Source organism: Brienomyrus brachyistius, chromosome 7 (assembly GCF_023856365.1).
Source record: "Brienomyrus brachyistius isolate T26 chromosome 7, BBRACH_0.4, whole genome shotgun sequence".
NCBI classification, from domain to species: Eukaryota; Metazoa; Chordata; class Actinopteri; order Osteoglossiformes; family Mormyridae; genus Brienomyrus; species Brienomyrus brachyistius.
The window spans coordinates 30,624,680-30,637,866 of NC_064539.1; the positions used below are offsets into that span (position 1 = coordinate 30,624,680).

The 13,187-nt window shown below is 41.0% G+C and overlaps 1 protein-coding gene across 18 annotated transcripts; it reads left to right on the forward strand.

Moving 5' to 3' along the window:
- The first annotated feature begins 1,389 nt into the window (after positions 1-1,389).
- Positions 1,390-11,747, forward strand: LOC125746581 (uncharacterized). 18 transcript variants are annotated; one of them, XM_049020712.1, is made up of 11 exons: positions 1,390-1,532; positions 2,204-2,233; positions 3,285-3,332; positions 4,145-4,174; positions 6,530-6,559; positions 7,396-7,425; positions 8,156-8,185; positions 8,718-8,765; positions 10,542-10,571; positions 10,991-11,017; positions 11,592-11,747. In XM_049020712.1, exons 1-11 carry the CDS (start codon positions 1,475-1,477, stop codon positions 11,594-11,596), a joined length of 366 nt encoding a protein of 121 aa, XP_048876669.1. In that variant the 5' UTR covers positions 1,390-1,474; the 3' UTR covers positions 11,597-11,747. The 18 variants fall into 18 exon arrangements, with proteins under 18 accessions (XP_048876669.1, XP_048876672.1, XP_048876673.1 ...); XM_049020715.1 differs by having other exon boundaries at positions 3,288-3,332; XM_049020713.1 differs by having other exon boundaries at positions 1,391-1,532; positions 8,721-8,765.
- The last annotated feature ends 1,440 nt before the right edge of the window (positions 11,748-13,187 follow it).

The following is a 13,187-nucleotide window of genomic DNA, read 5'->3' on the forward strand; positions in this document are numbered from 1 at the left end:
AGTGTGATGTAAACAGAGACATGAAATGTTGTCTCACAGTTTAATACATATGCAAACAGAAAACAGCAGAAAACCAGTTTGCCAATTACACATCCTGGATTCTTACACAGAAACACAAACCTTCTCTGATCCACGTCAAGATATAAGTGGACCTGAAGCAGCACACCTTTCTTTAACCCTTCTGTACATGGGACATTCAGGAAACACTATTACATAGGCTACCTTGTGTCTTTAGTTACCCAGCATATACATATTTAAAAATGAAGCCGCAGATGTTTATCGTACATGTGTACTTCTTCCCTAAGCATTAAGAACAGTTTCCAAATAAACGTTTCACATCATCTTAAAATAATCTGGGACCGACATGCTCAGTTACTCAATTGCTCCTGTTACATACATGTGCACTGCAGGGGGGGGGGGGGGGGGGGGGCAGGAATCGGTGTGGACAAGTTGGGAGTTGCTCTTTTCACATGCGGCATGCTAAAACCTAATTCTTTAATTTTTTTAGTTTTTAAAAAATTGTTTGAAAATGTTAACATTATGCAAATGTAAAACCTTATGTCCATTTAAAACCATCTTCCAATCAAAATCACTTGCAAATAATAATGCTGTATGTTTCATAAAGGTTAGCCTTCCTGTTCATTTACTTATAATGCATAGCACCCACCTCTCAGAATATGCTGGCATCAGTGTTTGTACCTCCGGAGGGGTACAGTGATCAAAATCTATTATCATTCTTTATCCACAAAACAAGCTAAACTGGGCAAAAATTGCAAAACTTACCACTAGATAATGTCCCGATCACATCTCGCACTTTGGGGACAAAGAGTGGCAGTGGGGGGTAATAATGCTTAAAAAGAGCTCAATACGACCAAACTTCTAATGTTTTGATTTGTTTCAGCGATACTCTAAGTAATTCTGACTGAAGGAGATGAAATATTGGGGAAAAGCACTTAGAAAGTTTGTGTAAAAATACAGACTCTTTGCCACGTTCAGGAGCCGGTACTTTTTTTGGCAAATAAATCATCATTAAACAATTTTCAACTATTTTGCCATATATTTGGTACCAAATTGTTGTGGATAAAAAGTATGTGAGACACCCTGGGAAAAGCATCCTCACTGAAACAAGTGAGACCGGGAGAGCTGTAATCATGATGTCACATGTGGCCAGCGACCCAAGGTATGTACATATAGGTTACAATGTTTGTCCGATGGGATCATGTACCAACAGGCCTGCCCCGGGACTAATGGGTGGGGATCATTCGCAGTAAATAACGAAACTGTGGTTTGTACTGTTAAGGGCTCCCTATCTGCTTAGTAAACATTCTCCATATAGCCAAATATCTGCAGTCAGTGGACCATGACATGAGGCTGGTATATCCTGGAAATTTCCGGGTGCTGTGGTCACACCATGCGTATAAAAGCTCCACGGTACAGGTGCAGTCAGACTTGAGTTCTGAAGCGAGGCACCAGCATGCTGAGAGTGACCGTGATTCTCCTCGTCCTCGCTGCCCTCAGCGCGGGCATCAGCGGTATGTCAGCACAGCCGGACCTCTCACTTATTTCATTATGGTCTATCTTTGCACTGCATTAGTATTCAATAGGGTCGTCTTGGGACCATAACACTAAGATGTAGACTGTTCAGTCAGTTGAAAATGGTGGGTCTAACTAGATAAAACACATGTTGTCTGGCTGCAGGTCACAGTGCCTCACTTTGTGCTTCTGCTTTTGTTACGCCACATGAACCACAATGACAGCGTACTGGTCTTTACCCCCTTAATACCCAGGGAGTTGCTTAAAATGTACCGTCAAATGTACAAATACTATCTTTTTCCAACATTTTCCAAGACTCGTATTTTGCAGCCGAACACAAACGCGGCTTGCATGGTCATACATGTTGGGTTGCGTAGCTCGTTCCACATTTGTTCCTCTCAGCAGGTTTGCCTGTTAAGGGACCAGCGTTGTGCCACTTTGGGCCAAAAACTGTACCTCTGTCGTTATTCACACCTTCAGCAGTTCGCTGGTTGCAAATGTGAATCTCTCTCTGGCGACTCTTATACCAGTTCATGACTCATGGTGCTAATCCTCCTGCCATCGGCGAAGAAGCAAAGTCAACATCTGTGAAGGGGCAGTTTGCGTACCATTATAACGCAGGATCATCTTGCTTTTCTTCTGAATTAATGCCCATCGTTTCCCTGTGCAGCTCAAACCAGCGACGCGGCAAGTGATTCTGGTGAGTTCAATCATATTATCAATGTATATTGATAATGACAAGATGAGCGAAATTTCATACAATCGCACATATTCTTAACCCAAATATACAATGAAATGCACGTGTTACCTTATCCAGTGCTGGAGAAAGTATAATTTACTTGAGTACAAACAGGCATAAATGTGTCCCATGGGTCTTTCTACTTAAGGAAAAAGTATACATATGATGTATTAAACTAAAAGTAAATTAACTTGAAATTCAAAAATGCAAAAGTCCAGACATGGCAGTTCTGTATTTTCCAATCTAAACATGCAAAACATGTAATGCTAGTTTATTATAAAGGCTCCAAAAATATATTCCCTCGTGTTAACTGACAGTAGGTTTATGTGATTAACCGCCAACGATGATTGATGCTGAGAAGCACATCCAAGCTGAGCATGTGCTCTCAGCCACAGAAATTAGCAATAGCATCAGAGGATCACGTCCTGCAGTTTCCAGAGACACTTCCCAGGATGGATCAGTAAGTGTTGGTTGTATGTAGTACGAACTGTATAGCAATGAATGAATGAACACCCAGGGATCTTCAAAGAGCTGACAGGAATCGAAACCTCTGATGCCTGCAGCCAGCTTCAAGTAACAGCGCTTTACTTTGATGAGACAAACTCAGAAATCTTGGCATCATCTGTCCAATCACTACCTTTCTCTGTCGTCATTCTAATAAAATCAAACACAATGTGGTTGTATAATGTAACACAACACTAAGTAGAAATGAGTAGAGTAGATAGAATAACTATTTGCTGTAAGATGTAGCAGAGTAAAAGTGAAAAGGATCCATGGTTAAATCTACTTAAGTACCAATATTTGTAATATGCTCTTAAATACAGAATCAAAGTAAATGCACTTCATTACTTTCCACCGTTGAATTTATCATTATCTCCTCGTGAAAAGAGTTTACTATTTGCTGCTGTGGTTGAAATTTAATATTAACCTGAATTGGGAGAATGGTAGTGTATCTGTAATTCATGATCAGTCTAAATCAGTTCTGTTCTGGTGTCTCATGATGATTCTTTAGCAGACCCGACATCATCTGTTCCCGATGCCACGTTCCCAGATGAACCAGGTGAGCAGATAAGGTTGACAATAATTTCGGCTTAACACAGAACTAGTTATGATGGTATGGACCACGGGTGTCAAACTCCAGTCCTGGGGCGCGGAGCCCTGCACATATTTGGGTTTCCCCTCATTTATAACACCTGATTTAACTCCTTGTTCTAATTACCACACAGTTCCTGAGCTGAATCATTTGTGGTAGAACAGAGAAAGAACTAAGCTACACAGGACTCCGGCCCCCCAGGACTGGAGTTTGACACCCCTGGTATAGACAAAAAACTTGTATTTCATTTATAATAGCAACCCAGTTAGTTTACAGGACAAGCAATAAATTAGTTGGACGCAACATTTGTTTTACAGCATCATCACATCAATGCCACCAGGTTACATAGGAAAAGTAAAAAAAATAATTGAATTCGTTAAACCTTTGAATGGACCATAAGGTTTCAGGGTTGCGGTGTGTGGTTGTGGAAAATGGACTGGACTGGTCTGAGTTTGGGGCCCAATTTGATGTGCTTTCTTGTGGCACAAAATGATATGTACAATGATGCAATTTAGAGCGACACTCAGACATTTAAATTCCTGACCCACAGAGTCACACACCAGACCAGCTACAGTGACATTCACACACTTACCTTCCTGACCCACAGAGTCACACACCATTCCAGCTACAGTGACATTCACACACTTACATTCCTGACCCACAGAGTCACACACCAGGACAGCTACAGGGACAGTCACACACTTACCTTCATGCAGCAGTGTGCCTAATTTTTTTGTTATTGATGTTGTCAAATTAATACCCATTGTTTCCCTTTACAGCTGAAAGCAGTGATGAGTCAAGTGATTCTGGTGAGTTCAATGATATTCCATCCATCCATCCATTTTCCAAACCGCTTATCCTACTGGGTCGCTTCAATGATATTAAATACTGATAATAACAAGATCAGCCCCAGCAAACTTTCACACAATCGCAGAGATTTTTAACCCAACTATACAATAACATGTGTTTGTTAACTTATCCAGTGGTGGAGGAAGTTCTCAAGGAATTTAGTTAAGTAAAAGTAAAAACACAAAAAATGTACTCTAGTAAAAGTTGAAGTACCCCAATGGTCTTTCTACTTAAGTTAATAAGTATGTCCTTGGAAATATATTCAAAATATTAAAGTAAAAGTACTTGTTCTTGTAATCTCTAATGCAACTGTACAGCATGGCATTTAGTACATCTCATATACATATATTTTATTCAATACAAAAGTTCGGGCATGGGAGTGCTGTATTTTCCAGTCTAAATATGTAAAATATGAAATGCTAGTTTATTAAAGGAGCCTCAGGAATCTCATGTTCCATTGTGTTAACTGAAATTAGGTTTACATAGTTATCCGGCTACAATGATTGATACTGTTAAGCACAACTAAGCTGAGTATATGTTGTCAACCACACAAATTGACAAGAGTTCTAGCGTTGACATGTGTCCAAAGCTGTAAGATATGACAATATATTGTGTGACGATAGCAAAATGTCTGTCATTTCATACAATATCTATCATATATTTTGTTGTGTTGCAAATTATCACCTTATACGTGGCACAGATACAAGCAGAAAAATAGGTATCACACATGCATACATTGCACGACATTTCACAGCGCTCTCTGATTATCATCACTCCAACAATTCACGGCTTTCAATTAACCTTCTTATGCTTTATACATTAAGATTTTATAATTTCTTACGTACTTCATTGTAAATTTGCACAAAAGTCGTAAATGAATGAAAAAAAATGAGCAAATACCTTTTATTTATTGAGTAAATTATTTGAAATGTACAGTAATAAGAAATAGATCTTTCCGTGTGGTCGGCTTATATCAACCATTTATTCATTGAATTTACAGAAAATGTGCTAGCTATGATATTTATCGTTATCAGGATATGAGATTTTGGTCATATCGCAAAGCCCTTTGTCTGTGATTAAATAAAACTCACCAGTTAATTACCACAGGATGCAAATTTAATCAGTTTTGGCATGACACCATCAACATGCTATTCACAAATCACCAATAAGTTAGCCTGATCACAAACATCTAAGGATCACGTCCTGCAATTTCCAGAGACACTGTCCCAGATTAATCAAAAAGTCTTCTATGTAGTACAAACTGTATAGCAATGAATCTCTGCAAATGCAAAAATAACAAATGACACGCAGAGGTCTTCGAAGAGCTGACAGGAATCGAAACTGCTGACAACTGCATTCAGCTTCAAGTAATGGGGCTTTACTTTGAAGAGACAAGCTCCGAAATTTTGCCATCATCAGTCCCATCACAACCTTTTCCTGTCATCATCCAACTAAAAAAAAAACATAATATGTTTGTAAAATATAACAAAACACTTATAAACCAATATAACAAGTAGAAATATGTACTAGAGTAGACAGTATACAGTACATATTCGGTGTAAGACGTAGTACAGATAAAGTCAGAATTGTCGCTTACAGTCACACGCTTACATTCTTGATGTGACCCACAGAGTCACACACCAGGCCAGCTATAGTGACAGTCACACACTTACATTCCTGACCCACAGAGTCACACACCAGGCCAGCTACAGGGACAGTCACACACTTACATTCCTGACCCACAGAGTCACACACCAGGCCAGCTACAGGGACAGTCACACACTTATATTCCTGACCCACAGAGTCACACACCAGGCCAGCTACAGTGACAGTCACACACTTACATTCCTGACCCACAGAGTCACACACCAGGACAGCTACAGTGACAGTCACACACTTACATTCCTGACCCACAGAGTCACACACCATTCCAGCTACAGTGACAGTCACACGCTTACATTCCTGACCCACAGAGTCACACACCAGGCCAGCTACAGTGACAGTCACACACTTACATTCCTGACCCACAGAGTCACACACCAGGCCAGCTACAGTGACAGTCACACACTTACATTCCTGACCCACAGAGTCACACACCAGGCCAGCTACAGTGACAGTCACACACTTACATTCCTGACCCATAGAGTCACACACCAGGCCAGCTACAGTGACAGTCACACACTTACATTCCTGACCCACAGAGTCACACACCATTCCAGCTACAGTGACGGTCACACACTTACCTTCCTGCAGCAGTGTGTCTCATTCTGTTGTTATTGCTGTTGTCAAATTAATACCCATTGTTCCCTGTACAGCTGTGAGCAGCGATGAGTCAAGTGATTCTGGTGAGTTCAATGATATTAAATACTGATAATAACAAGAAACTTTCACACCATCGCTGAGATTCTTAAACTGTATATACACACGTTTGTTATCCAGTGGTGGAGGAAATACCCAAGTAATTTAGTTTAGTAAAAGTAAAAACTGGGAAAATGTACTCTAGTATAAGTTGAAGTAGCCCAATGGTCTATCTACTTAAGTAAGTACTTGCTTGGAAGAATAAAGTGTTAAAGTAAAAGTACTTGAACTTGTAGTCCCTGATGCAACTGTATACCATAGCATTAAGAGCGTCTAATGTACATATCTTTTGTTGAATACATAAGTTCAGGCATGGGAGTGCTGTATTCTCTAGTCTAAACCTGCAAAACATGCAATGCTATTATAAAATGCAATTTTATTATTTTATAATATAAAATGCTATTTTATTATAAGAGCTTCAGAAATGTCATATTCCATCATGTTAACTGAAAGCAGGTTTACATAATTAACCAGCTACAATGATGTCTGCTGAAAAGCGCATCCAAGCTGAGCATGTGCTCTCAGCCACACAAATTAGCAATAGTCCTAACACTGACATATGGGTCAGGCTCTGCAATATGAGGATATATATCATGTGATTACAGAAAAAAGTTCTGTTGTTTACTTTGTTGAGTCACAAATCAGACTCTTATACACAGCACAGATGCAAGCTGATAATTTGAGTGAAGGCCCCAATTGTCACTGTCCAATCACACATGATTCCAGCTACAGGGAAAGTCAGACACTTACCTTCCTGCAGCAGTGTGTCTCATTTAGTTGTTATTGCTGTTGTCAAATTAATACCAATTGTTTCCCTGTACAGCTGGGAGCAGCAATGAGTCAAGTGATTCTGGTGAGTTCAATGATATTCCATCCATCCATCCATCCATTTTCCAAACCGCTTATCCTATTGGGTCGCTTCAATGATATTAAATACTGATAAGAACAAGATCAGCCCCAGCAAACTTTCACACAATCGCAGAGATTCTTAAAGCATGTATACAGTACCATGTGCTTGTTATCCGGGGGTCGAGGAAGTACCCAAGCAATTTAGTTAAGTAAAAGTAAAAACTGGGAAAATGTACTCTAGTATAAGTTGAAGTAGCCTAGTAAGTACTTGCTTGGAAGTATATTTAAAGTTAAGAGCTTCAGAAATGTCATATTCCATCATGTTAACTGAAAGCAGGTTTACATAATTAACCAGCTACAATGATGTCTGCTGAAAAGTGCATCCAAACTGAGCATGTGCTCTCAGCCACACAAATTAGCAATAGTCCTAACACTGACATATGAGTCAGGCTCTGCAATATGAGGATATATATCATGTGATTACAGAAAAAAGTCGATTATTTCAAGCGATATCTATTCAAACAATATCTATTGTTTACTTTAAGTCACAAATCAGACTCTTATACACAGCACAGATGCAAGCTGATAATTTGAGTGAAGGCCCCAATTGTCACTGTCCAATCACACATGATTCCAGCTACAGGGAAAGTCAGACACTTACCTTCCTGCAGCAGTGTGTCTCATTTAGTTGTTATTGCTGTTGTCAAATTAATACCCATTGTTTCCCTATACAGCTGGGAGCAGCAATGAGTCAAGTGATTCTGGTGAGTTCAATGATATTAAATACTGATAATAACAAAAAACTTTCACACCATCGCTGAGATTCTTAAACCGCAGACGACTGAAACCAGCTTCAAGTGACAGCGCTTTACTTTGATGAGACAAACTCAGAAATCTTGGCATCATCTGTCCAATCACTACCTTTCTCTGTCATCATTCTAATAAAATCAAACACAATGTGGTTGTATAATGTAACACAACACTAAGTAGAAATGAGTAGAGTAGATAGAATAACTATTTGCTGTAAGATGTAGCAGAGTAAAAGTGAAAAGGATCCATGGTTAAATCTACTTAAGTACCAATATTTGTAATATGCTCTTAAATACAGAATCAAAGTAAATGCACTTCATTACTTTCCACCGTTGAATTTATCATTTTCTCCTCGTGAAAAGAGTTTGCTATTTGCTGCTGTGGTTGAAATTTAATATTAACCTGAATTGGGAGAATGGTAGTGTATCTGTAATTCATGATCAGTCTAAATCAGTTCTGTTCTGGTGTCTCATGATGATTCCTTAGCAGACCCGACATCATCTGTTCCTGATGCCCTGTACCCAGATGAACCAGGTGAGCAGATAAGGTTGACAATAATTTCGGCTTAACACAGAACTAACTACGATGGTATAGACAAAAAAAACATATATTTCGTTTATAACAACAACCCAGTTAGTTTACAGGACAAGCACTCAATTATTAGGACGCAACATTTGTTTTACAGCATGAAGCATACATCAGAGTCACCAGGTTACAAAGGAAAAGTTAAAAATAAATATTAAATTCGTTAAACCTTTGAATGGACCATAGGGTTTCAGTGTGTGGTTATGGATTGGACGGGTCTGCCTTTGGGGTCCAACTTCATATGCTTTCCATCCATCCATCACCCTAACCACTTAATCCCAACTGCGGTTACCGAGCCTAGCCTAGGAACAAGGGGCACAGGTGGGAACCAACTCTGTGCAGGCGCCAACACACCACAGGGCGCACGCACTCACACAGACACACTTAGATAAACCAATAAACCTATCCTGCACGCTTCTGGACCATGGGAGGGAACCACAGCCCCTGCCGAAAACTCCACACAGAAAGCACCCGGGACCAAACCCAGAACCTTCTTGCTATGCGGCAGCAGCGCTAACCAGGGACGGATTATGGGTTGTGTGGCCCCTGGGCAAAACGTTTGCGAGGGCCCCCCCCACCCCCCCCCAACCACCACCACCACCAGCACCACCACCACAACCACCACAATTCAAGGGCCCTTGGCAGCCAAACGCCCTCCCTATAGGGTCAGGGGCCCTTGTAGGCAGAGGATCAAAGAATGTAGGCCCTCTAAAATAGACAAACGAAAATACATTGTTGATAAGCGTTGCAAATTGTTTTGGGCTAGGGGCCCCAAGGGCCCCTGGGCAGCGGCCCCGCTGGCCCGGTCCGTAATCCGTCCCTGGCGCTAACCACTGCACCACCGTGCCACCCTGATGTGCTTTCTGGAGGTGCAAAATGTCAAGTGGTGCAAGTTAGAGCGACACTCAGACACTTACATTCCTGATCCACCGAGTCACACACCAGGCCAGCTACAGGGACAGTCACACACTTACATGCCTGACCCACCGAGTCACACACCAGGCCAGCTACAGGGACAGTCACACACTTACATTCCTGACCCACAGAATCACACACCAGGCCAGCTACAGGGACAGTCACACACTTACATTCCTGACCCACAGAGTCACACAAAGGCCAGCTACAGGGAAAGTCACACACTTACATTCCTGACCCACAGAGTCACACAAAGGCCAGCTACAGGGAAAGTCACACACTTACATTCCTGACCCACAGAGTCACACAAAGGCCAGCTACAGGGAAAGTCACACACTTACATTCCTGACCCACAGAGTCACACAAAGGCCAGCTACAGGGACAGTCACACATTTACATTCCTGACCCACAGAGTCACACACCAGGCCAGCTACAGGGACAGTCACACACTTACATTCCTGACCCACAGAGTCACACACCAGGCCAGCTACAGGGACAGTCACACACTTACATTCCTGACCCACAGAATCACACACCGGGCCAGCTACAGTGACAGTCACACACCAGGCCAGCTACAGGGACAGTCACACACCAGGCCAGCTACAGGGACAGTCACACACTTACATTCCTGACCCACAGAGTCACACAAAGGCCAGCTACAGGGAAAGTCACACACTTACATTCCTGACCCACAGAGTCACACACCAGGCCAGCTACAGGGACAGTCACTCATTTACCTTCCTGCAGCAGTGTGTCTAATTTTGTTGTTATTGCTGTTGTTAAATTAATACCCATTGTTTCCCTGTACAGTTGAATATGGCAATGAGATATTTGATTATGGTGAGTTCAGTGATATTAAATACTGATAATAACAAGAAATTTTCATAGCATCGCTGAGATTCTTAAACCATGTATACAGTAACATGTGCTTGTTATCCGGGGGTCGAGGAAGTACCCAAGCAATTTAGTTAAGTAAAAGTAAAAAAGTGAGAAAAGGTACTCTAGTATAAGTTGAAGTAGCCCAATGATCTTTCTACTTAAGTAAGTACATGCTTGGAAGGATATTTAAAGTGTTAAAGTACTTGTATTTGTAGAACTGTAGTGTGCATTACAAATGGTTTCTATTGCTTAATTGGCTTCATTTCTTAATGCTTAATTATTACACTGCCAGTTAAAGGGTTTTACTTAGTCTTTCATAGGGCTGCTTTGCTGTTAGCATGTGTTGTTCAATTGTTGGTCATTGTTTTTCCTCTCTATAGCTGATTCTTCGGGGGATTATGGTGAAGGTGAGTGTGATCAGAACCACAACATCTCTATAAGTATCTATGTGAACGGTCCCTTTCCTGGATAGAGCAGCAATATTACATATTAAATAACACTAAGATTTATGTATTTTATGATTTTATGTAATATAAATCATACTCAGTATTGTTCATATATTATTCACTTATGCATCATCCAAAATATTGTCTATTGTTCTCAGCCAACTTGCGAATAACCGAAACTATGAATGTAAAATTCGCAAATCGGGATGGGTGACTGTATTAGACTAATAGTGACTGATAATAAAGAGAGTAACTTCCTTTTTAAAAGATCTGTCATCTCTTTTATTGAAATGACTTGCATTCGGCACAATATGTTTATTTGCTGTCTGGATGTGGGCTTTCTGCATTGAGAGCTTTCTGCATTGTGAGCTTTCTGCATTGAGAGCTTTCTGCATTGAGAGCTTTCTGCATTGTGAGCATTCGGTGCCCGATTGTTCGGTCTGATGTGTTGGTGTTTCTTTAGTCCAGATGTCACCTGAAGTATACGGCCACCTTACGTTATGTAACATATTTCCTGTTTTGTTTTTTTTTCTAGCTTAAGATGACAAGAAAGATGTAGAAAAGCTGCTTCTCCTTGCTGTTTTGTACCTGTCTTGCACATTAATTTCCATCATAAATTTCACCATACAACCATTTTTTTACTCTTTCCTGTAGTCACGTAATAAACTCAATAAACTAGCAATGAGCATTACCCTGGCTTGTACTGGTGTTTGTAATTATGAGATGCTGCACTGTAAGTACTGCTGAGGAAGGCTGATGAAACATCTAGCTTCTATTTGGCCCTGTTTACCCTTGGTTTTAAAATGCATCTTGGGCTCCCAGATCACAAGCAGACAGCTGAGACACGTCGCCACACACAGCTGCGTTTACCAAGTGTCTCCAGTGCGTCCAGCCGACGTCTCGCGTTGAGATTTCCTTACTGCCTACGTCCCTTCTGCTGCAAGGTCATGTGGCTCTGCGCACAGTTACTGTGATGTCCTTGTCAGGGACACCTCATGACGCATTAGTGTTGACACTACAAAAGATATGCTGTGAAATGCATCCCAGACCACTTTGGCAACTAGGTTGAGTGACCGGAAATGTCAGCTCCTCACTTATCTTGCTCCCTGGTCTTTGGTCAACTGGACACAGTGAAGATGCGTGATGGACGCCAGTGTAAAGAACAGTGTGTCTCCCAAGACCCATTTTAAAACCAAGTGTAAACAGGACCTATTCTGGTCCCAAATGTGTTACACCCATAAATTGTGTACAAGTTCAGAAGAGGGCTGCACAATTAACCCATTTTTAAATCGCAATATTACTTATATACCCGTATGCAATCTCATTCTTATATGACAACAATTCTGCAGTATTTGCATTAGTGGGATTTGCTAATTTATTGCATCAAACCAAACTCTCCCTTTCTCTCTCTAAGCAGTATCAATAAATAATGATAATTGATACTTTTATCGATCCCTGTGGGGAAATTGTGTCCATGCCTCCCTCAGCTTGCTCTTTGTAGAGGAAGCTGTCTGTGAGGGGCAGCTGTCTGTGAGGGGCAGCTGTCTGTGAGGGGCAGCTGTCTGTGAGGGGCAGCTGTCTGTGAGGCGCTCAGGAAGCTGGGAGTTAAGGGCCTTGCTCGAGGACCTATAGATGGTGCCAAGGCTGGGTTTGAACCGACAACCCTCTGATTACACACACAGCCCACACAGCCACACGCTGCCCCAAACCCAAAATCTACCGGAAGAGTAGACAGAAAGTCCAGGCATTATACCAAAGAGCAGACAAGGTTTAAGCTGTTATTTTTAGCATTTCTTTCATATGAATATGAGTCGTTTATTGAAACCAGGAGTGATGCCCTTTCTGCTCTGCAAAGTTTATTTGATGGTCCAATTTCAGTAAGGACCACCATGTAATTTGCACACCTATAACCATTATATTTTTGTCTGATTTCGTCAATACCTCTGCCCTCTACTGTAGGCCTTTTTGAAGAAAAGGTTTTGGTGTGGCAATGCTCCACAGTTATGTGAATATCTCTGGTATATAGTCTACCATCAGTTCTGAATGTTGGTCAAAATGCAAAAGAGAAATAAATAGAACAGAAATATTTAAACATTAAAAATCATAAATGATATAAAAGACAATTTCAAAC

Excerpts from the sequence above, each read along its gene's own strand:
- LOC125746581 (XM_049020712.1), top strand. The coding sequence starts at position 1,475 with ATGCTGAGAGTGACCGTGATTCTCCTCGTCCTCGCTGCCCTCAGCGCG. Across the intron at positions 3,333-4,144 it reads CACGTTCCCAGATGAACCAG|CTGAAAGCAGTGATGAGTCA; the intron begins GTGAGCAGATAA and ends TTCCCTTTACAG. Across the intron at positions 7,426-8,155 it reads CAATGAGTCAAGTGATTCTG|CTGGGAGCAGCAATGAGTCA; the intron begins GTGAGTTCAATG and ends TTCCCTATACAG.